At 43.7% G+C, this 25,136-nt stretch overlaps 1 protein-coding gene and 1 long non-coding RNA gene across 5 annotated transcripts; one reads left to right on the top strand and one right to left on the bottom strand.

The window, feature by feature from the left end:
- Window positions 1-336: 336 nt before the first annotated feature.
- On the bottom strand, window positions 337-9,715 carry HNRNPA3 (heterogeneous nuclear ribonucleoprotein A3). 4 transcript variants are annotated; one of them, XM_017666095.3, is made up of 11 exons: window positions 9,550-9,702; window positions 7,461-7,583; window positions 7,222-7,368; window positions 6,935-7,145; window positions 6,534-6,623; window positions 6,357-6,449; window positions 6,182-6,262; window positions 5,592-5,735; window positions 4,714-4,836; window positions 4,559-4,626; window positions 337-1,801 (listed from the first exon to the last, which is right to left on the bottom strand). In XM_017666095.3, exons 1-10 carry the CDS (start codon window positions 9,619-9,621, stop codon window positions 4,574-4,576), a joined length of 1,137 nt encoding a protein of 378 aa, XP_017521584.1. In that variant the 5' UTR covers window positions 9,622-9,702; the 3' UTR covers window positions 337-1,801; window positions 4,559-4,573. The 4 variants fall into 4 exon arrangements, with proteins under 4 accessions (XP_017521584.1, XP_017521587.1, XP_017521586.1 ...); XM_017666098.3 differs by lacking the exon at window positions 337-1,801 and adding an exon at window positions 2,520-4,465 and having other exon boundaries at window positions 9,616-9,715; XM_017666097.3 differs by lacking the exon at window positions 337-1,801 and adding an exon at window positions 2,520-4,465 and having other exon boundaries at window positions 5,595-5,735.
- A 144-nt stretch (window positions 9,716-9,859) lies between these two features.
- LOC118972798 (uncharacterized) lies at window positions 9,860-15,003 on the top strand. Its single transcript, XR_005061885.2, has 3 exons — window positions 9,860-9,971; window positions 10,158-10,324; window positions 13,507-15,003. It is a non-coding gene; the product is annotated as an uncharacterized lncRNA (long non-coding RNA).
- The last annotated feature ends 10,133 nt before the right edge of the window (window positions 15,004-25,136 follow it).

Consider the following 25,136-nt stretch of genomic DNA (forward strand, 5'->3'; position numbering starts at 1 on the left):
AAGCAATCCATGGCCTGAAACCTGAGGACTTCCATCATCTGGAACCCCCTTCATCTTCATCCTGCTTTTTAAATTAAAATACCAATTGTCCTTAACTTTTTATCCCAGTTCATTGATTCTTCTTCCCCTATCACTTGGGAATCTTAAGTAGTTATCCAAAGTGGCAGTAGGCTCTTTAAAATACTTATTCCTTGTGTTTATTCCCCTTACCTGTTCTCCATTAACTAGACATCTTTAAAATTAGTATGTAAAGGTTTACGCCGAGCTTCCTTTTGCCAAGTTATTCGCCTACAGCATGTCACATGAACATTGTGAAGCCACAAAACCACACACACATTTCTAAAAATATTTTAATGAAAAAGTTATCTTTCTGTAAACATTTCAACGTACTACAAATGAAACATTTGAAACCATTACAGACCACCTCTTATGTTGTCAGAAAGGACTGAAATTCTGAATGTTTGTAGTCTAACAATCTTTACATCACCCCTGCACATTAACATGCTTATCCACTACTTTGTGACCTATTACTGTTAACTCCCAAAGGCTTAATTAGAAATGTTTCGAATTACTTATCAGATGAACTCTTAAGCCTGTTTCAATTGTTTAGTCCTCTCAAAAATGGTCTTCCCTGATTTTCTTCTTTAGGACCTGAGTGTTTTCCCCCAATTAACTTAGCATGGATAGCAGCAGCATCCTGAGTTTGACAAAGTTTTCCTTGACCATTTCCCCCATATGTAATTTGCTTTTTTTTTTTTTACTGGTGACTTGAAGAGCATTTTTCAGAAATGACAATGGAACTATTTAAATTAAGCACCTTTATTTCATAAGGAAATGAGATAGACTAGAAAGAACGAGTTAAAGTTTCCTGTATTAGGAAATTTGCTTCACTAAACCATGTGTGAAAAAAATTTACCATTAAAAGGCTATTACCTTATTCAACACTTCATTCTCTGGTGATGTATAGAATGCAGAAACAGAACTAGCCAGCCATTTTCTGAGGCTAAACTGGCAAACAAACCATTCCTGATTATGTAAGAAATTGGGCTTATAATTTAGAAACTAATTTTAAGCATCTGTCACCCAAAGTGTTTTAAAAGTCAATTAATGTCCCAATTTTTTGCAAACCCCTTATGAATAATCAACAGCTGATTTAAAATAGTAACTAAGTAATTATCCTTTGGGAAAAATAGTCTTTAAAAAGGAGTATTAGCATTAACTAGGCCCTCACTGCTACTTGTCAACAGGTTAAACACAACCGAAATTTATCCCACCACTCCAAGTAACTTCCTGAATTTATATGCAAGAGACTGTATAATATGAAGCCACGTGAATGAAGACCATTTTTCTATCTGTATCATCTGCCGATTTTGGATGTTCAATTCCAATGTGATTTTCCTAGAATGAGGATTGATTGGCACCTTAATGATTCTGTTACAAGATGCTTAGGAGAAACACTCTTCGAAATTTGAGACTACCCTTTCTCTTAGCAAAAACCAGCTTTACCCTAGACACCAACCAATTGTATAGATGGGGACATCTGACTGAAGATAAACACACATGGACATTGCAGGGAAATTTTGAAACTGTTTAAAATGTGTTGGATGTGGTTCCAAGATAAGTTTTCAGCTGAACAATTTTTCCAATGTAACTATTTTAAAAAATGTGATATAAATTCGTAGGAAAACAAATGGTGTCATAGGTTTTACTGTGAGCTACAAACCTTACCCAGCCAGAAACCTTCGTATTTAAGATGGTAGGAAAGACATTCCTCATTTAGGAAGTAGGGTTCTCATTCAACCTGCAAATCAAAAAGATTACTCTTACCTTGCTTTACAAAAAATTACTCTTTAATTAGTGAAAAAATTCAAATTCAAGCCTTACCTAATGCTTATTGCCCTTCCTTGCAGGTCTAAATGCTAGACCTAGTGACTGTGGCAACTAGCTCATTGATGTTCCAAAAGGCGAAGAGCTCCTTCCTGCTACTTTCTTCGATATTTCAGTTGTAATAAGCAGATTTAACTAGCTTTTGCAAAGTTGCTCACTATCACCATAGTATCTTATGCCTTCACTTCTCTGTAGTTGAAGCTCTTGCTGCTGCCTTCTTTATTTATGCTGACTTGTCCATACTCAAAAGGCTGCTGAAGTCCTGTCTTAGTCAGTCTCCTTTGATGCAGTGCTTAAAAAGCATATCTTAGGTCCTTTAAAGCTGGTTAAATCGCTCTCCTCATGGCTTACTTTTCCACACCGTTCACAAGAACTATGCTAATACAACTTATGAACAGGTCACACACACAGATTTCACCTGCTTATAGGTTGCAAAACATTGACTTACTGAAAATATTTCCACTATTAAACTAGTTCCAGAACACAGAAAGTTTGTTAACAGTACAATTAACCTCATATGCCATTAAAGGATACTGTCAAGGTTGTATCAAAACAATTTCACAAACATAAAAACAGGAAATGTTAATCTCCCCCATTCCTTCAACCTTTATTATATGAATAAAAGAACTTGAGACAATTTAGCTCAATTTTAATAAAATGTTTCCCAAGCATTTTGTCCAGTACCCAGGCTTAGGTTGTGAACATTGACAGTGTCCATTTATATAACCACATTGTGAGTTGTTAAAGACTTAACCATTTTCTAATAGTAGCCTATTTTCTACACTGCTTATTCACATATGTCCATTAACAAAGGGAATGTTGTCTGTTACATTTATTGGTTTGTGAGTGTTTTCTGGAAAACTGCAGTATCTGTGAAGACCGATTTCCATGCTGGCATTGCATGCATCCAAATATTAATAATGCACAGAGGCACAGAATTAGAGCAACGAGAGAGCATATTCACACACTAGCACGCCCCATTCCCCTCTTTATTGCTTGTTTTGGCTTAGTACTTCTTAAAACAAAAATAAGAAATCTCAAAATCAACGTTCAACTGCCAAAGAAATAACAACAGCAGGGCACATACTTAGGGCTCGAATGAAATTGTAAGCACTAGCTGGCGCAAAACAGTAGACATTGGTTTTTATATATGTGACCTCATTATCTAGAACTCTCCCCAACCAGGATCTTCCAAAACAAATGTTAACTCATACCAACATGATTTAGGTTCAAGCATACACATGGAAACACGGTGTGTTCTTTGGGTTTTGAGAACTCAAGACTATCCGTATTTGAATTCAGGTCTCTGGGAAGTGAGAAGCTTGTACTAAGCAACTGTGCTACACCTCTACTGCATGAATCATTTGGGATGATTGTATCTAGACTACCCTTGGTTTCATCAGGTAAAATGCAGAAAGGTACAAACAGGAAAGTATGCCAGCCAGTTAAGGGTTCAACAATGCATGATTTTTATTCTCTTGCTCTGAGAGCTTGTTATCAAAAAAAATATATATTCAACCAAGGAAAATAACTGAAGATATATGGGCCTCTTGTGCTTTAGAAATGAAAAAAGGGTGACCACTAATTTGCTCAGATAAGGCAGGCTTAGTGGTCCTGTTATTTTGAAAAGTTTTTAATGGTTTTTAAGGTAGGAGGAAAGGGTCATCCACTACCCCTTTCCATATAAACAGAGGGCAGCAGACATTCTTTAACACCCAGCAAGACTATGGCAGCAGTTCACAGGTGATCAAGGTGAATGTAGAATGGAGATGTCTAAACACAGCTAGGACTCTCAGCAAAGCTAACACACTAAAATCATGATTACATTTTGAAATAAAATGCACAAAACCAAATAGGAATTTTGAGATTTTTCATTTGAAGGTAAATCTTAATGCTATTAAATTCACAAATATGCTAATTTAAATACCCAATTCTATTTATCTAAAACACACATTGCAAACATACAAATATCTATTCTCTCCACATGTCAGAGCCCATTCATTTCATGGTTTGGAAATGGGGAGAATAGATTCCCCTTAAATTGCAAGTCAGCAGGTGTTTCTTTACAGTTAACTTTAGCAAAATTCATACAAAATAGTAATTAACAATGATCTTCTTTACTTGTTAACTCACAAGGAAACACCTTCAAAACTGCATTTTGTTAAAGTTTCTGTACTAAAATGTAGAAAAACTGAACTACACAAATATTGAAAAGTTAAAAATTCCTTAATTTTTTATTCCTGGTACCACTACCACAATTTACAGGGCAATATACCTGATGTAATGAAAAGAAAAAGAAAAAGACAAAGCTACAACAGATAAAAGACCTCAGGAATGTACATCTAATTGACACTACATTGCATTAATCAATAGCTGCACTTTTTGCAAACTGTGGCTATGACAGTCCTGAACAAGAAGGGTTTCCTGTTTAAGCTGCAGTAACTTTTCTGACTATGGATCATCGTTCCTTCTGTGGCAGATTTTTACAGTTCCTCTAATTCATTTGGGACGACTGTCTCAAAGTAACCTGCAGCTTTCCTGACAACTCCTCGCTCTCTCTCCTGCTAAGAACTGTAGCCTGTTGAATAATACAGGATAAAAAAATTATTACACTCAGTGAACAGTTCCACATATTCTTTATCATTCAAGATAAAAACTTAAAGATACCTACCCTTCTGCTGAATTTTTAGAACCTTCTGCTACCATATCCACCACTTCCACCACCAGATCCATAACCACCTGGAAATATACATGCAGAATTGTAAAAGATAAAGAACTTTTAAATTATAAAGGATATGAACAATTTTGACAAAAAAATTTATTTACCACCATATGGACTGCCCGAGCTTCTTCCACCAAAACTGCCCCCCTTCATGGGTCCATAATTTGATTGCTGTTGTCCACTGTAATTTCCAAAATCATTGTAGTTCCCACCACCACCGTAGTTACCTGAAATTACAAAGGTTTTATTTGTAGTTGACCCACACAATAAATTATTTTTCTCTCTATATATGTTTTGTCTTCTGACAATCTTGGGAGCATGCTCCAGAACACTTAACATGCAACACTTTGAAATTTTACAAAGCTACCAAACTCCCTACTACAGAGGTCCACCAGAAGAATTCAGCATAGAAAGGAGAGAAGGAAACAAAGAGTGGAAGATGTACCAGAACACAGGTTATCTAGATAGCTACTATATTTTATGTCAGATGCTACAGCATAGGCATGTGCACTCTCCTTCATACCACTAACACCAAAATTGAGTCACTCTGGTAGTCCAACAAAACTCAGTGCATTCCTTACAAAGCTCTGAATCTGTAGGATCACAGGGTAACAACGCAGACTTGCTTTTGTGGTCTGCAATGTCCCTGTGATATATTAACACTCATCACCTAGGCTCCAGATACCCTATTCATTTAAACATATTTGCATACTCAATTTACAGTTCCCATTTGTCCTGCTTTAGAAGTATCTGAAATACAATTCTGGGAATACTTTACTGATAAATATCCATGTCAACAACATTAAGAGTTGAATTCATTTCACCAAATTGCGAAACAGCAAATAAGAAAATTTAGTTCAGTTACCCACCACTTGGGTATTTCTGTAGAAAATGAAATTTAACCAATTACTACATTTTATCACTTTTTCCAACGTGTAGTAAGATTATAAACAATTTTGAGTATTTAAAAGTGAAAGCTTACCACCTCCAAAATTTCCTCCTTCGTTGTAACCATCATATCCTCCTCCACCGCCACCATAGCCACCACCTTGGTTTCCATATCCTGGTCCACCACCACCATAGCCTCCTCTACTACTATAACCAGGACCACCACCATAGTTGCCACCTTAAAAAAAAAAAAAAAAAAAAAAAAGAGTTGGATCACACAAGAACATAAACGTATAGAGTATCACACTATTGAACTTTAGCTTTTTAGCTTTTATTACATATAAGCCACTGGAAAATAAGCCAATCAGTCGGAACATTCTAAAGCATGGTAATAAAACAGAAAGAACCTGGGCTAATAGGATTTAAGATGCTTAAATACCTTTTGGCATTAGAAAAATTGTTACAGTTTTTCACTAAAGGGAATAGCAGTCTTGAGACTTAATTCCAACTCAACTTCTAGTTCAGTAAAACTTAACTAGCCAAAAAGAACTAATAAATGTTAAATGATTAAGGGGGAAAAAAGTCTAGTCTTACACGGTTTCAGTCTGAATCATTTAACAGTCAAGCCATTCAACTGAAACAGAAAAGTACAGACAGTCAAAACATCAATTTTTAAAACCTTACCATCACCTCCAAATCCATTATATCCACCGTCACCTCCTCCATAACTACCTCTGCTGCCACCACCTCCACCACCATAGCCTCCTGAGGAAAAGCAACGTATGAATTAGAAACACACATTCAACTTATGGAGAAATTTCAGGTTGACATGTACTCAGAAATAAGGTAACTGCCCTACCTCTTCCACCAAAGTTCCCACCACGGCCAAAGTTCCCACCACCTCCAAAGTTTCCTCCACGACCCATAAAGTTGCCAGATCCACCTCCACGACCTTTTAACATAGCCAAGAAAGAACTTTAGGAACCTTATAAATACCATTTACATCTATTGTCTGTGTATATATGGTATTACTCACCTCTTTGGGATCCAGCAGATTGCATTTCTTGTTTAGAAAGGGCCTTTTTCACTTCACAATTATGCCCATTAATAGTGTGGTATTTCTGAACTAAATTTTTTTTAATCAAACAAACAAACAAGAGTTATTTGATGTTTGGAAAAGCATATATTAAATGATATCCTTTACCACTACACAACTCATTAAGATATCAAGAAAGTATCAATGATAAAATGGGGATGAAAGAGTGTGCTAGGATGTTAGTATTTCTTGATCCTGATGCTGGTTACACAGGTGTAGTTGCTTTGTGGAAACTGAACCGTACACTTTATGTTATTAGGCACAATACGAAATTTTGAGCAACTAAGGAAACAGGGAAGCTATTTCTGCTCTCATTCAAGTTCTTTGAAATTGGTACTCACCAACAATTTTATCAACTGTGTCATGATCATCGAAAGTTACAAAAGCAAATCCTCTCTTTTTTCCACTCTGCCTGTCTTCCATAACTTCTATGGTTTCAATCTTGCCGTACTTTTCAAAGTAGTCTCTCAAATTATATTCTTCTGTATCTTCTTTAATACCACCAACGAAAATTTTCTTCACTGTTAGATGGGCACCAGGCTTTACAGAATCCTACAAATAAAACCTATGTAAGTCAAAACAAATTTTACAACTACTTCAAGTGTTACATAAAATGGTGTTAAAATACCTCTCTGGAAACAGCTCTCTTTGGTTCCACTACACGCCCATCAACTTTGTGTGGCCGAGCACACATTGCCGCATCCACCTCTTCAACACAAGAATAGGTCACAAAACCAAAGCCCCTGGAACGTTTTGTTTGGGGGTCTCTCATCACCTACAAGATAAAACATTTAAAGCATTGAAACACACACCTCCAGAGATCTTCTTACCCCTTGAGAACATTTTTTTGTTCCTTTAATCACTTACCACACAATCTGTAAGTGTGCCCCATTTCTCAAAATGTTCTCTCAAACTATCATCTGTAGTTTCAAAACTCAGACCACCAATAAACAGTTTTCTCAACTGCTCTGGTTCCTTTGGATCATGGCCCTGAGGAAACAAACCAATACATTTTATTTTTAGTAGGTGAACTGCAAAGAAAGATGCACAAGCCTTTAGTCTGCCACACATTAACTAAACATCAAATTCCTGTAAACACTGTCCAGTTAAAAATGGGGAGTAGAATCACACACATCAACTTACCAAAGGAACCGAATTACCAATACCTACAACGAGCCTTTGAAATGCCAACAGCACTTCAACTAAATTGAAGTCTAAGAATCAACTACAATCAAAAAGTCCCTTAATTTTAAACTAGAAGTGGGGATTATTTTGGAAGTTACTACCGAGAAATCATTTTCTAAAAAACCACAGTGTTGTAGAAAAATGTGCTTCCTCCATGACATTTCTTTCATGGCTTCCCTTCAGTCTACACAGTCCGAACATCTGATCTTAAACCACAAAACTGTGAAGTACAACTTAAAAGTTCAGAGTAGCAAATTTAAGGAAATTCACCAGTTCAAGCAAATCAAAATGTTAAATAGGTATTCCTCAAAGGCCAAACCAGCACCCCCCTCAACCCCCCAAAAAAACTACGGTGGGAAAAACCCACCATTTATCTTGATATACCTGTCTGTACCCGATTTTTGTTGTTATATATACTGCAAGTTACCTATTGACACTTTTATCACCTAGCAAAAATTTCAAAAATATAGGGTGATAAAAAGGCAAGTTGGACTTTAGAACAGAGAAAAATGTAACAGTAAAATCAAAGTTGAGATTTCTTTTAAAAGATTAACATAACCTGAATTATTTTACAACTGGCTCTTTAATAAATTACATTGCTATTTAATGCATGCATTAAGATAATCGTTCAGCCAAAGTCCTTAAATAGAGGGGCTCACATTTACATTCTAATGTCTTCGTGGGTCTTCTAAAAGTAGAGATGTTAAGGCATTTAATATGAAGACTGTCACATGCTAGAAAAAAATGTTAAATCATTAATAGCTTACAGCATTAATTCACTTCGCCCCATCTTTTCACGTCTTGGTTAAATGCATTTGCATTACACAAAGTTGATAAAAAGAAACAATGAAAACCCACATAAAATTATCTCGCACACACCAAAGCTGAATTGTAGTTGCAATCCTCTGAAACAAAAACCCAAGAAACTACAACGAAAGCTGACCTGTCAGAAAATGGAAAAGATGGAAATAAAAAAATTTTCAAGTTCCTATTTTACATCTACACTCAAATTCTGACTACCTCACGTACATGGCTAGAACATTTAACCTAAAGTATTTTATCAAGAATAGCAAATAAGGATTTTAAAGCAGCAACCTTTTTAAAAACGTTATTTTCAACTGGGTGCTGTTAAGTACAGGTCAGATAATTTAATTCTCGTCGCCTTTGAGATCTGTAGGGCCTAGAAACGCGCCGGCAGAACTTCAGCTAAAAGACTAGGCCGCAAGTGCTTCGAGGCCATTTGCAGCATTTTCTGCCGAGCCGCCTTCTCCCTCTTCTTCTAATCCCGCGCTCCCTAACGGCGACGGAGCGAGGCGGCGGCCATTGCGGGCCAATGCGCCATTTCGTAACGCGGCAGCGGATCAATGTCAATGTGGCCGCCGCCCGCCTGCTCGCTCGCCCGGATGTGACTGCTCGTCCCCTCCCCTCCCCCACCGCCTCCTCCCAACCGCTCCCGCCGAGGCCCGCCATGCCGCCCTCGGCCTCGGATCTGGGGCCGCGCGGCAGGCGGGCCGGCTTCCCTGCTCCCCTCCCGCCATCTCCCCAGCCACGCCGCGCCTCCGAGCGGCCGCCTACGCAGCCACAGAAGAAAGCGAGGCGGGCAAAAGGCCCCGAGAAGGCCTCAGAAGCCCGCTCCCTTCCCCCTCCCACCGCCCGTCTCAACGCAGAGCGCGGGACGGCTAACGACAGTACCCCCGGCCTCCCCGCACCCACCGAGCCAGGCCCCCCACGCCGGCCACTACCCATCAACCCCCCGCTCTCCCCCTAATACCTCCTCCCCCCGGCGGCGGCGGCGACGGCCGGAGTCGGGCTGGGGGCGACCGGGCGGCGGTTTTACCTCCATTTTGAGACCGGACTCGCCTCTTCCAACTCGAGTTCAATATGGGACCGAGAGGAAGAGGCGGGGTCAGCCGTCACGTGACGCACTTTCCGCGCGCCGCCGGCCTGGCAGGGGAGGGGCGAGGTGGGACGGGGGCGTGACCAACTGGGCGCGAAGAGAAACTGGACGAGCGGATTGGTGGGCGGAGAGCAGGGGCGTGCCAGGACGCGGGAGCGCGCGCGCCTTGCCGACTTGCAGTGTGGTGCCGCCCTTTCCGCTGTTCGCGCCCGGGCGGCGGCAGGGACGTCAGCTCGGGCACGGCCAATGGCAAGCGCCCACGTCGGGAGAACTCCTCGTGACCGCGCGTCACCAGAGTAGGCCTTTCTCTTTCTTCTCGCACTTTTATCCCCTCCCCCACGTAGGCCTCTAGGTCTCCATTTCCTAATTCGTTTCGTTCCGGTGCCTGAGTAAAACCACGCTAATTTCTCCTGTGGTTCAAGGTTGCAGGGAAGACCTCTCGGCCCTGCGCCATCTCCTCTCACTTTTTTTCTCATTGCCAGGGGCCGTTTCTGTGATTGTGATGCCCCTAAGGGGGCCCGCTCCGAAAACCCTGGGACGCTGACACACCTGATTTTTGGACGCCTTGAAAGGCCTCTAAACGCAGCTGACAGAGAGAAATCTCACTCCTAACGCGCTGAGGCAGAACTGGTCGAGGGCAGTTCATTAGGTACTTAACTGATCTCCAGAAAACTGTCGGCGCGATTTTCTAACACTTTTAGGTACTGGAGAATGAGCTGAAGCAAATGTTCTTCTGGACATAACTTAAGCAATGATTTACAAGATTTCTTTAAGCGGAATCGACACATGCGCTACCTGTTCGCAAGTGTTTACAATTACGTTGTGAAGTATAATGAACGAGATAATTGAGTTAAAAACTTTAAATCTAATCCTTTACCAGCCTAGGCAAATGGTTTTAAATCTTAAGACCTTACTGAGCTTTAGTTTCAGGGGCTTTTTTTTTTTTAACGAAAATGGGAATTAGATTAGGTGAGCTCTAACACCCTTGACAGGCTTGATCTGTAAATCCATATTTAAACAGGTAATGATGGAAGTGACGACAATGAAGTCTCCCTACCCTGCTAAGAAATGCCTTTATCTTAATGTAGCAATCCATATGAGCAGCCTTCTAGAATTCACCAGGCTGTCCCTTGGAAATACTGGAAATCTAAAAAAGTACATGGTAAATTGGAAAATTTGTGTTAACGAATGGAAAATGGTCAGCTTGGAGTTTGGCAAAAGGATGCACAAAGAATAACTTGCTGAAGTTTATCTAGCATTGCCTATGTGAAACAGGTGTTTTAATTGGGATACATGAACAAAAGGTCCTCTGTTGCAGGGCAGAAACCATTCACCATCGCCTAATGTAACAGATGAAATAACTCCTGTTATTAGCTTCTTCGTGTTGCTCTGCTTCCATTACTACACGCAAACTTAATGTATTTTGTTTATCAGGTGCCAACAACAGTATTTAAGACAATTGTGAAAATGTGTACCCTTAGTGTCTCATTAATATATCAAAGCTTTGTGAGTTTAATTACTATGAAATAGGAGTACCTTGGTCTGAGTACAGAGAAAAACAAAGACCTTAGGAAGATGGTATTCATGCCAGGATACCAAGGGTGATCAAAAAACTTGGCTTAGCTTTAGGGCATGATTGTCTAGGTGTTTCCTAACCAGGTTATTTCTGATCAAAAACTTATATTTTTCTTTGTTAAAAAGTATCAAATTCTTAAATTAATTTTTAAAGAAATGATGGAGGATGGGATACTGAATACTTCCATCCAAGTACATGGTTAGATGGTCCATTTATTCAGGTCTTTTGACTTTCAGTTTGTCTTGCCAATGAATTTCAGCCCTGGGCAAGTTAACTACGGATTCAGTGTGACCAAAGAAATGACAGTAGAACGTTCTTGGGGTGAAAGGGTTATACCCAACTTTATTTCCACAGTGGCAGGTCAATCATGAGAATCTCGTTCACTCACAGCAAGTCTGTATGCAGCAAGTCGGTCTCTGCCTCTGGCCTTCTGTCCTTGGTGCTGCCACCACTCTAGCCTCTGCTCTACTCTCCTGCAGCCCTGCCACTGTGTAACCCAGAGCACTGGGCAGACCTCTTTATATAGTCAATAACGATGTATTGCCCACACCTGTGTAGTGAGCCAGGCAACCAGGGCCAGGTGAGAATCCTGGCCAAAGGAACTTTCATTTTATCCATACAGTAAAATGTGGATTATTTCCTTTGATTCTTTCAGATTTGTTGGTCATCCTAAATCTGTGGTTTTTAGACATTAGCTATATTTATGTTTTTGTCTCTGGGGACATGTGGTAGCTCATACAAATAACCTTGTTGGAGTTCTTGACCCTACTGGACACAGACTTGAAACTGCTATCTGTCCTTGTAGCCCTGGTGTTGTGCCCGAAGTCGCGAATCCCAAGGCGACCACCAAGGAGCCAACACAGATGCAAAAGCAAGGAGCCTTTATTCGAGCTAGCCCGAGCTCAATCTCACACCCGTGCCAACGCAGTGGCCAGGTGCCAGAGAGAGAGCAAGTTTTCCAAGAACAAAGGTTTTATGGGTTTCTAGGGCGGTTTGTAGCGTGGTAGTCGTGGCCCTGGCTGATTTGCTGGGCCTAGGGGTAGTTGGTGGGGTGATAGGTCGTGGCTTTGGTCAATTGGCAGAGTCTAGGTGTGGTGGGTGCACTTTTTGCTGACTGGAGGAGAGAGAGAGACCAAGCTCCGATTGGCTGAAATAGGATCCGGGTCCTGATTGGCTGAAATAGGATCCAGGTTCTGATTGATTTAAGTAAAACCCGGTCCTGATTGGCTGAGGTAGAGTCCAGGAGCTTGCCCTTTCACTGGCTCTCTGAAATTTGAGAAAGAGTGTATGGGGTGGGCAAGAGGAGACAAGGGTCCTAGGGTGGGATGGAGTGGTAGATAGACTTCATAGACAGTCTATATTAGGGCTTCTCAATTTATTTCATATCACAAACAAAATGCTAAGTTTTGCACAGTACACTAGGTTGCATAGATTCAGAGACGTTTAAGTGATGGTGAGAAAAATTCATAACATTTTCTTTAAATTATACAATTACAATGAAATACAGTGTATTAGGGAAGATATTAAATATTGAATTAAAATAAAACAAAATTTTGCACATTTTTTTAATGATGAACTTGAACTTGTTCCTGTGAATGTATTTTGATACTAGGTTTTGTGGTTGAAATAGCTTTTTGCAATTTCTAATCTAGCCTTTTTAATAATAAACTCCTCATATTCTGAATAGTAATTATCAGTGAGGAACTCTGATCACATAAGTGGGTGATAAAATATTTAAAACCATTTTATACGACCATTCAAAATTTACATTTGTAATTATATTTAAAGAATAACAACTCTTCTTTTATTGACAAATGTAATGTTGCAATTTCATGTGATAATGCAAATGGATTTCAAATCCAATAGTACATTTTTATATCAAAATTTCCACATTGAAACTCTAGCCTTCAGAACGTGCATGCATTGTCAACAGCTAGCCTGGGTACCAGGCTAAAGAATGCACCCTGTGAAGGATTGCAAATAACCATTATATGTAAAGACAAATACTAAGGACATTGCCTGGAACTGAGCCTACCAGAAACCCCCCTCTTCCCAGGCTCCTCTCTCACCTGCTAACAGACTACCCTGAAGCTGTGTGCTGTACCCCTTGAGTATCTGGAACACAGACTTGTGCATTGGCTCCAGAATCTCTGGTCCAGATGGGCATGGGTGCTTTGCAGATAGGTACCCATGTGACAGGCATCTCCTTGGCCATGCATACACAGCAGAACTCTAATACTGGCTGTTGTCCACAGTGCTTGCTGCTGCTTTGGTGTATACCCCAGACTGGTCTGCACAGGCTGCTTTAAGGAGACCTAAACAAGGCTGCTTATGGCCAGAGGTATTGGCCCAAAGGGCTCTGGCTTCATCTGGCCCCTCTCAACTGCCCGTCTCAACTGCTGGAATCAATTTCTCACCTACATTCAGGACACCGGTATGCCAAAGTCCACTGGTTGGGATGTGCTATCAGAATTGTGTGACTCATTTTATGAATGAGGATAGTGTTTTTCAGATCAAGGAGTTGATTTTTTCCAAGATTAATAGCAAATCATGGATAAGTCATAACTAAAGGAAAAAATAGAAATTGAATGAAAATATTTTGGACAGGAGGAAGGTAATTCTTAGAAGGGAGAAATTTTAACATCCTGTAAGCTTTGTTATCTGCCACCATATTTAGAATATGCCTATAGCTTTATTTTTCTAAAATCTTGGTTTTTAAAAAAGGACTGTATTAAGTAAAACACAAAACAAAACAAAAATCTCTCCCTCTCAAATCCTATGACAGATTCGACCAGAGTAAACAATGACTTAGTGTATACCCTTTAACATTTCTTTTTAGGTCTAATCAGTGCTTTAAGTATGTATGAATGTGTGTGTATGTATGTATATAGCCATATATGTATGTATATCCATATCTGTTTCATTTCCTCAAAAATATATCAAACTATCCAGATTGATCTGAAGCTTCCTTTTACCCCTGTTTAACAGACCAGTCATTTATTTATTTATTTTATTTTATCAAATGTATGTCACAGTAGTTAGTCCCCCTCCCTTGGTAACCACTAGTCACTTCTCAGAGTGCATGAGTCTAATGCTGTCTTGTTCCATCTGTTTTGCTTTGTTTTGCATGACCACAAATAAATGAAATTATATGGTATTTGTTTTTCTCCGCCTCAGACCAGTCATTTATTGAACAACGTGCCAGAATATTTAAACTGCTGGAAATTCATCATAGTCACTTATGTTACTGAACACTTACCATGTACCTTGCACTGTTCTAAGCACCTTAATGTTCCTGATCTCATTTAATTCCCCTAACAACCTTAGCAGTAAGTCCTATTATTATTGCCCTTTTTTCTAGGTAAATAAACAGGGCTCAGGAAATTGAGTAAATTAATGAGGGTCATAGGCCTTTCAACTAAAGAGCTGAGGTAAAATGCCATGTTATAGCTGTATTTAAGCCTTAATATTCTTGAAAGTAACATTTTTTAATAAGATTTTCTGGGGGTGGGGTAATGGGTGAAATGGGTGAAGGGGATAAAGAGGTACAAACTTCAGATTATAAATTAGTGATAAGAACGGAAATCTAATTTAGAGAATATAACCAATAATATAATATCCTGGTATGATAACAGGGTAACTACACCTAACATGATGAGCATTTCTAAGTATGTAATTATCTAGTCACCTATGTTGTACATATGAAACCAATATAATGTATATCAACTATTCCAATAAAAACTTTTTTTTAATTTGAAAAATAAGATTTTCTGTCATTCATGTGCATATTCACTGCCTTTTTAATTGTGTCTCCAGAGATACTAGAGTGCCTGGCTAATAGTAGGCAATTCATTTACTTGTTATAAATAAGTGAATGAACAATAAATGAAATATTTGGGGTTCCCTTCAATGCTCTGCAGGACCTACTGCATAGTTCGTGGGTCTAGTGCAAAATGAAAATGCACTGCCCCTTGTTCAAAAATGATTAAGAATTTCAGTGACATGAGTGCATTCAGCCAAACTAGGACCTTCTGAGCACAAGGCCCATGTGCTGAAAAGGTCATACACCCTTGAAGCTGGCCCTGGTTCCTAGTGTAGTACCCTGTCTAGAGCAGGCTGTCAATCTCTTTTGAGCAATTTATTCATTTTTCATTTTGTGAACTATTTCCACTTCCTCATCAGCCACTCATTTCTTATGTGTTCACAAGCAAGTTTCTGCCCCAGACTATGAAAATTCTTTCTCCAAAGTCGCAAATGATTATCTGTCAAATTAATTTCCCTATTGTAAACATTAATCCTCATGTTTTAGTCACTTAAGGACGCTTTAACAAAATGCAACAGGCTGGATGAATTAAAAACAAACATTTATTTCTCACAGTTCTAGAGGCTGAGAAAACTATAGGGTTCCAGCATGGTCGGGTTCCAGAGAGAGTGTGGGTAAAATTGCAATATTTCCAAAATCTCTCCTGGCCTTAGTGTTATCTCCATATCAGTAAGTGTTTCCAAGGGGTAAAGAGAAGTAGCCATGTCCATATCAATAGGTGATTACATGGGGAAGTGAGGGCATTCTGGACCAGAGAGGTTGGTTGGTTAGAGTCCCTCTTTGCAGACAGATCTTGAGAGACATGGATGAGCAGAAGTGGACACCTGCTTGTAAGCAATAAATGGATTTCTCCCACTTAATTTCTCCCTTTGGCAGATTTCAGCTCCAAAGGCAATTTGCCCTGGCCTGGGAACTTCTTTTCCCCTGGAGTTATATCTGATGGTAGTTGGCATGACCTCTGAAGCCAAAATCTGTCTTCATAGGTGCGAACCTTGGGTGGGCTGTCCCTAGAGATGGTGGAGAAATACCTGGAATCCCCCCATGGATGGTGGGGAGGCCCCAGTGGCTGCAGTGATGGAGGGTTCAGCTTTACCCAGGAGCCTCCTATCCATGGGGCTACCATTTTGGGAGCCCCTAGTGGGGAATTGGTCTAGGGTAAAGCAGCTCCTAGAAGGGTGGGTCTTCCCCCAAATTGGGGAAGGGTGGAGACACCAGAAGCTGTGGAATTAGCCCCGTGTGAGATAGAAGACTGCTTAGAAGCCCTGAGTGGCCATGTAGCATCTGAGATTGTGGGATATCTGCTTCTTGAGATAGTGGAAAGGGTTATCGAGGAGAGAGACACACTTTGGCGTTACTTGGAGGAGCTGGGTGATGACCTATGGAATGCCCTTGAGAAAGAGAGACACTTATTGAGAAGACAGGAGGTCACACTCCTGGAAGATTCCTTAGCAGCAGTGAGGGAGAAGGCAGTGGAAGAAGCCACATTGCAGAAGGTCATGAGGGAGGGGGAGGAAAAAGTGGTGCTATCAGCTCCAGAGATGGTAGAGGAGATGTTGGGAGAGTATGAAGGGGTGAGGCTGAGGGCTGATTTGTTGTGGAAGCCACCACCCGAGTCACCAGCCTCTCCTGTATTAAAGGCCCACCCAGTTATAATTAAAGTAAAAACAGAACAATCACAGGCTCCTCACGGGGAGGAGCTGCCTCCTCCCCAGGTTGTGGAGCACTCCATGCTCTGCCCCTATGCCCAGAATGAGCTGGTGGACATGAGCATCTGGTATAGGCAGAAGCCATCAGAACCTCTGCCTATGTGGCTTCTGTGTCTCTGGGATATGGGAGTGGAAAATATTGTTATGTTGGGTTCTGAAAGAGTAGACTGGCTTTCCTGATGACTCACCCTTCTCTCTGATAGCAGTTGCAAAATGCCCTCCGCACCTCAGGGAATTGGGTGCTTCTGGATTGGCTGACAGCAGCCATCAGGGCAGTTTGGCCTAATCAGGGTGATTTTCCATACTTACCCACTAGCTGGAATATGTATACAGAGCTCCAGCAGGTGTTACAGGAGCTGGGCATGAAAAATGTCATCTGTAATATGGACCCCCAAGGCCCTGATGAGTTGTTCAACATAGGAATCAGCTCCCCCATCTCTCTTTGGGTCCCTAGTGACAACTCTTGACCCGCCACATAGGGCAACCCATAAGTGAGGCTACTTGTACTTTAGCAGATCTCAGGAAGGTTGAAACAATAAGAGCACAGAAGGAAATATGGGCTGTGACTGAAAGGAGAGGTGCAAAGGGCCCCGTGAAGGTTTTGAGGACCCAGATGTGAGTTGATTTGGTAAAGGCTGGTGTACTGAAAGAAAAACCTTGATGGGCACCCCAATAGGAACTTGTTAGAACTGTGGCAAAATTAAAGCCAGAGCAGCAGTTCCAGCCACTGAGGTCCAGGACACATAAGCCGTAGGCAAAGCCCCATGTCCAGCAAGTCTCCCTGCAAGACTTTCTGGGGGACAGTACTCAGGCTCCACCTGGGCCCTCACCCCCACTAGCTGGAATATGTATGCAGACGATGATTGGGCATCGCGGTTCAACTGAGGGAGGGTCAAGGCCCCCACCTTGGGGGACGTGGTGGGGACCAGAGGCCACATGCAGAATTAGCAATACATTGGCCCCCTGTGAATGTGTAACATGTCCTGGCACTGGTGGACGCAGGAGCTGAATGTTCTCTGATTTATGGCAACCCTGAGCATTTTCCCAGGACCCCTGCTTGATAGATGGCTATCCTGGATAGATAGATAGAGTGAAGAAAACCCAAATTCCATTGGGGATAGGGCATTTACCCCCAAAGGAGTATACTATGTACATTTCTCCCATCCCTGAATATATTTTGGGGATAGATATCCTTCAGGGCCTGTAGTTACAGACCACTGCAGGTGAGTTCAGACAGAGGGTACATGTGGTAAAGGCAGTTCTAAGGGGACATGCTAAGCACCCACCTGTAGCTCTACCTGTATCTCAGCCAGTGACAAATACTAAGCAGTATAAGTTGCCAGGGGAGGGGGGGGCACAAGGAAATTGGAGAAACTACAGGAGCTGGAGAAGATGGGCATCATAAAGCCCACTCATAGTCCTTTTAATTCCCCAGTGCAGCCAGTGAAAAAGTCAGATGGCTCCTGGCATATGACTGTGGACTACAGGGTATTGAATAAAGTCACACCCCCTTTACATGCTTCTGTCCCCACCATAGCAACCCTTATGAACACACTCAATCATGAACTAGGGATGTATCATTATGTTGTGGACCTTGATAATGCCTTCTTCTCTATTGACATAGCACAGGAAAGTCAGGAACATTTGCCTTCACATGGGAAGGCCAGCAGTGGACGTTCACCATCCTTCCACAGGGATACCTCCACAGTCCCACCATTTGTCACAGATTTGTAGTCCAGGACTTGGCCACATGGAAGAAACCACAAAGAGTGTGGCTGTATCACTACATTGATGATATTATGCTCACATCTGATTCTCTTTCAGATTTAGAAAGGGCAGCACCTAGACTGCTGCAACATCTACAGGAGAAAGGATGGGCTGTGAACAGCACCAAGGTTCAGGAACCTGGTTTGTCTGTAAAATTCTTGTGGGTTGTCTGCTTGGGTGAAACTAAAGTTATTCCTGAAGCAGTCATAGACAAGGTCCAGGCTTTCCCTACCCCTACCACTGTGGGAGTATTACAAGAGTTTTTGGGTCTTTTGGGCTACTAGAGAGTGTTTATCCTGCAACTGGCACAAATTCTGAAGCCCTTATACCAGTTCATACAAGAGGGCATCAGGTGGGAATGGGATGAGACATGTACAGCGGCTTTTACTGCTGCCAGCTGGGCAGTCAAGGCTGGACAGGCCTTAAGTATAGTAAACTCATCAAGGCCCTGTGGGCTAGATGTTCATATAACCGAAGATGGTATCCAGTCTTTGGCAGCGGCTTGAATGGACACACCGACCCATTGGATTCCTGTCACAACTATGGAAAGGAGCAGAGTTCCTATACACCTTAATAGAGAAGCAACTGGCTGCTGTGTACCATGCCTTGCTGGCTACAGAGCCCATCACCAGAACAGCTCCAACCAAGGCAATAACCACCTATCCCACCCCACGGGGTTGGTGCAAGACTGGACCAAAAGGCCACGGAATGGTGTGGCACAGATGCCTACACTGGCCAAATGGGGTGCAAATTTACAGCAGCATAATACCCTCTCTACTAGCTCCTTAAATGGAGAACTCCAACGCTTACTGGAGCCAGTGACCTATACCACTGGAAAGCAGAAAGAACTTGCTTTTGAGCCACTGGTAGCTGAGAGTCCTTATCAGGAAGGAAAAGCCCCTATACCTGAAAATGCTTGGTATACAGACAGCTTCAGTTGCGGGCAGCCCCCAAAGTGGAGGGCTGTGACTTTCCATCCTAAGACTGAGACAATATGGATGGAGGATGGAGAGGGGAAGAGCACCCAGTTGGCTGAGTTGTGGCAGTATGGCTCGTGATCACCCAGGAGCCCTCCCCTATGGTTGTCTGCACTGACATGTGGGCTGTCTGTCGGGGCTTGACCCTGTGGCTACAGACATGGTACCATGGTTGGTCACCAGCCCCTTTGGGGGCAAGAGTTGTGGCAAGACCTATGGGCCTCTGGTCAGTCTAAGACAGTTACCATATATCATGTGACCAGCCATTTGCCTTTGGCATCCCCAGGAAATGATGAAGCAGACACATTGGCCCAGGTGTGCTGGCTAGAAGGAAAGCCTGCCTTTGATGTAGTCCAAAGGTTACATCAGTGTTTGTTGTACATGGGGCAAAAGACAATGTGGGCTGTAGCCCATTGATGGAGCTTGCCACTGACCTTTGAGGAAGTCAGCAGACCCCAAAGGGAGTGCCTTGTGTGTTCTAAGAGGGACTTACGCAGAGTCCCACAGCAACATGGGACAATAGTAAAGGCATTGGTACCCCTTGTCAGGTGGCAGATTGACTATATTGGGCCTCTGCCCATATCAGAAGGATATCAGTATGTTATGACTTCTATGCACACAGCTACTGACCTGTTGGTTGCTTTTCCTGCACATCATGCAGATCAGCAAACCACCAAGAAGGGCCTAGAGTGTCTCTTTGTAGGCTATGGACTGCCACAGGTGATTGAGAGTGATCGAGGCATCTACTTTACTGAACATGCATTACAAGAATGGGTACAGCAATTAGGAATAAAGTGAAAGTTTCATGTATGGAGAGGTACAATGGTTTGTTGAAATCTGGCCTGAAGTCAGACACCAGTAGTCTACAGGGCTGGTCAATTTGTGTATGGACAATTCTATGGCATTTGAATGAGAAGCCCCAAAAAGGAGCCTTGAGCCCTGTAAATATGCTAACAGACATTGTTGCCTCTCCTATACAACTGTATGTGCAAACCAAAGAAGAGTTATTGAAGCCAGGATATGGCCAGCATAGCAACATCCTACTGCCAGCCCCAACTGCATTAACCCTGGAGACACTGTTGAATGGACATGGCCCTGAACATTTTGACACATGGACCAGCAATGGCTGGCCCTTCTGGCACCTTGAAGAAAAGGCCATATGTATTCTGAAGTAACAGCAGAGTGGCCCCCAAAGATCATGAGTGTACCCAAAACATCCAGGAGTAAGAGCATCTTACAGGGAAGTTTTGTTTTATCTTTATGGCCAGTGCATGTACCTTTTGTGGCCCTATATATTGACCTATCTGTAACTCCCACAGGGAGGGGGGTGAAAGACCAGGACGAGATCCCATTCCTGCCACTGTCCTATCACAGGACCACTCTCTTGCATGCATCCTACCTGATGGAAAAGATTTGCCTATGCTGGTGTCATTGAAATGTATCTTATTGCCCTTAAGGTTATTTTCTTCTATAGTCCTTGTGGCCTGGATGCACCCCCTGCAGCTGCCGTGTGATGATTGCTCTGAACTCCTTACCTGTTCAGTTACTGACTGAAGGGCCCCCACCAGTAAGATGGCGAACTTCCGGCTTCTCTTCGGGGTCCTCGGTTCCCGCCGGCGCCACCTGAAGCCCAATCACCTCTCACCCCCCTCCCAATCCCAGCACCTAGCCAATAGCCACCAGCCCCATAGAAGTAACACCACAATCACCCCATGCCCCTTCCTATATAACCCTGCACCTTTCCCTAATAAAGCGGATTTCTCCGGTGAATTGCTGCTGTTGCTTCTTTCCTTTCATTGGTGCTGAAACCTGGGAGACGGGACACCCCAACTGGGCCCCGTCTTCACCCCGACACCAGCAGCAGCTTGCCCTTGTCCTCTTTTTCCAGTGCTGGCTCAACACACTCACCACTCCTCTCTGGCCGTTAGGTAAGTTTTCCCCCCAGAGTGGTCCACTCTTCCCCGAGCTATCACAGTGCCATTGACCGTGATCGTCTGGCAAGGCCCTGATGCTTGGGGATGAGGAGGGAACTCTCCCTGCCTCAGGCCTTCACAGCTGCGGTGGACCCTCAGGCCCCTCCTCTGACAGTCATAAACACACTCACCATCCCTTCCATCAGAGCCGAAACTTTTTAAGCAAAATTTCCCTGGGGTGGGCCACTCTCCCCTGAGCTATCGCCGTGCCATTGATTGTGATTATCTGGCAAGGCCCTGACGCTCGGGGACGAGGAGGGAACTCTCCCTGCCTCAGGCCTTCACGGCTGCGGCGGATCCTCAGGCCCCTCCTCCAACAGCCATAAACGAGGTGACTCCTTTGCGGATGAGAACGCTCCCTTTTTCCCCCCCTCCTCCTTCTGTTCCATCTTCCGAAATCCGTTCTGTCTGCTGAAAATTCCTAGTACTAGGTACCTCGTGACTCCAGCACTCTGCCTTCTTAGAGAAGTCTGGGTGACGACCCACACTTCCTAAGAAATTCCGACTCGTATACGAGTTTCTGCAGACCACCAAGGATCATCGGGGACGCCCTTTGTCTCCTTGCGGTCTGCTCCCAGTCCGAGGATCTCCGTTCATCTTCCCCTGTTTGTCTCCTTCTCTGTCCTTCAGCCATGGGAGCCTCCTCATCCCTCCCTGAAAGTTCACCTCTTGAATGCCTGCTTAAGCATCTGGCTACCCTCTCCCTGATGCCTGATATAAAACCAAAACTTCTCTGTAAATACTGCTCCCAAGATTGGCCGACATACCCCGTAGACAATAACAACCAATGGCCCACAGGGGGAGGTCTTGATCCTAACATCACTCGCGATCTTTTTAACTACTGCCAGCACCTGGAAAAATGGAAAGACATTCCCTATATCAAAGCTTTTCGCCTCCTAGCTCAAAATCCCAGCCTCTGCACCACCTGCACGCCGCCCCAAGTTCTCCTAGCCTGCAAGATGTCTCCCTCCCCTCCCCACACTCCCAGTCCCTCTTCAATTACCTTTGACCCAGCTGACGAGCCTCTCCGCCATACAGGCTTCCCCCTTTGGCCCCTCCCCCTCCTACAACCACTCCACCCTCCACCGCCATGGCTGCCTCCACCCCCGCAGAAGCCTCCCGTCCTCTCCCTTCCCCCTCTTCTCCTACAACAGCCCTTCCCCCTTCCTCTACCACCACCGCCGCTACTGCCTCCACCCCCACAGAAACCTCCCATCCTCTCCCTTCCCCCTCCTCTCCTCCCTCCCCCACCATCTCCGCCCCCACCTTATCCCCTCCTCCTCCATCCCCCTTACCTCCCCCCCTCCCGCAGATCGAGCCTGAGCCTTTCAGTCCCCCTCTAACTAAGTTCCAGGAGCCTCCTCCGTCTTTGCCCCCTCAGACTTGGTCCCAAGGGCCTCCCAAAATTATCGCGTCTTTGCTCCCATCACCTGTTTCACCCCCACAGACTGAGCCAGAACCCTTCAGTCCCCCTCAGACTCGGTCCCAAGAGCCTCCCAAAATTATCGCTCCCCTCCGGGAGGTAGCAAAATCCAAAGGCATTGTGCGCGTTCACATCCCTTTCTCCTTAGGAGATTTAGCCCAACTAGAGAAACGCCTAGGTTCCTTTTCCACTGATCCCATAATATACATCAGGGAGTTTCAATGGACCCTCCAGTCTTACAGCCTCACACATCATGACATTTTCATGCTCCTGGCCAATACTCTCCTCCCTGAAGAGCGTAGACGAGTTTGGGACTTCGCCCAAATGCACGCTACCGAAACCCACAGGACTGACCCCACCTATCCCCCTGGCCCCACTGCTGTCCCTGAACAAGACCCACACTGGGATTATAACACCACCGTGGGCCTCTGCTCTCGAGATATTTTTGCCTCCTGCTTAATAGCAGGTCTGAAAAAGGCAGCTCATAAAGTAGTCAATTTTCAAAAGCTCCAAGACATAATTCAAAAGAGAGACGAAACCCCCTCTGAGTTCTTAGACAGACTGACTCAAGCCCTATTACAGTATACCAGCCTGGACCCAGAAACACCTGAAGGAAGACATGTCCTTATGACATATTTCCTAGCTCAAAGCTACCCCGACATTAAAGCTAAACTCAAAAAGTTAGAACAGGGCCCCGCTACCCCCACAGACTGAGATCTAACAGTGGCCTTTAAAGTCTTCCATAACCGGGAGGAGTAGAAAGAACACCGTAAACAAAAGGCTGGTCAGGCCAATTTCCAAATGTTGGCCCAGCTGATAAAACCACAACCTGGGCGCCCCTCTACAAACAAACCCCCCCCAGGAGCTTGTTTCAAGTGTGGAAAAGAGGGACATTGGTCAAGGGTGTGCCCCTCCCTCAGATCTCCTACCACCCCATGCCCCAGATGCCACAAAAAGGGCCACTGGGGGTCTGATTGCCCAACCACCCGAAGGGGAGGCTGGACGAACAACCCCCATCCTAAGCCCGCTGTAGTGGGGCTGGCAGAAGAAGATTGATGGACGGGGCCCGGGGGCTTCTCGCCCAACCATTTCCATCACCAAACAGGAGCCGAGGGTTACTTTAACAGTAGATGGTCGCCCCATCTCCTTCCTCCTAGTTACAGGAGCCACCTTCTCAGTCTTGCGAGAATACCGGGGCCCTACCACGCCTGCCATTACTCCTATAGTCGGGGTAGGAGGTAAACAGATTTTCCCATTAACCCCCCCCCCTTTTATGTACAATTCAAGACAATCCCATACCTTTCTCCCACTCCTTCCTGGTTATGCCCCAGTGTCCCATCCCTTTACTATGATGGGACATCCTTTCTCTCCTCCACATTTCCATAACTATATCCACTCCCACAGCCCCCAGTACTCCCTTTCTGATGGACCTCATAGCCGATGACCCCCCTCTACCCAATGAAAGCTCCGGTTCCGCCCTCATACACCCTGTAAATCCCAAAGTTTGGGACATTACAAGCCCCTCCATGGCCCTATGTCCTCCTGCCTCTATCAAATTATGTGACCCCTCTCAGCATATCTGTGAGGCCCAATACCCCCTAACCACTTCAGCCCTCATAGGCCTCCAACCCATCATTCAAAATCTCTTAAACAAAAATTGCCTCAGACCCACTCACTCCCCATTTAATACTGTTAAAAAATAGCTGTTAAAAAAACCAACGGATCTTTCCGCGTTGTCCAAGACCTTTGCCACATCAACATGGCCATTGTCCCTATCCATACCTTAGTTCCAAATCCATACACCCTTTTATTGCAGATCCCTGCCTCAGCATCCCACTTCTCAGTCCTAGATCTCAAGGATGCATTTTTTTTTATCCCTCTGGACGCCTCCTCCCAAGATTTTTTCACCTTCACCTGGACGGACCAATGCATGAGACATTCTGAACAACTTACTTGGACAGTTTTGCCACAAGGCTTCCGAGATAGTCCCCATATTTTTGGACAAGTCCTAGCTCAGGACCTCAAACAGTTTCATCATGATCACTCTGAGTCCACTTTATTACAATATGTCGACAATCTTCTGCTCTGCAGTCCCTCGTGGGAACAGTCTCAACTTGACACTGTCTCCCTACTTAACCTTCTAGCTTCCAGAGGTTACTGGGTATCCTCTGTCAAAGCTCAAATCTCTTCCTCTTCTGTCACTTACCTTGGATTCC

Source organism: Manis javanica, chromosome 12 (genome assembly GCF_040802235.1).
Source record: "Manis javanica isolate MJ-LG chromosome 12, MJ_LKY, whole genome shotgun sequence".
Classification (NCBI taxonomy): Eukaryota; Metazoa; Chordata; class Mammalia; order Pholidota; family Manidae; genus Manis; species Manis javanica.

Bases quoted from the DNA above. Each gene is read 5' to 3' on its own strand.
- HNRNPA3 (XM_017666095.3), bottom strand. From the start codon at position 9,621: ATGGAGGTAAAACCGCCGCCCGGTCGCCCCCAGCCCGACTCCGGCCGT. The intron at 6,263-6,356 runs GTAGGGCAGTTA...GCTTTTCCTCAG, and splicing joins TGGGAACTTTGGTGGAAGAG to GAGGCTATGGTGGTGGAGGT. The intron at 5,736-6,181 runs GTAAGGTTTTAA...TTTTTTTTTAAG, and splicing joins TAATGGATTTGGAGGTGATG to GTGGCAACTATGGTGGTGGT.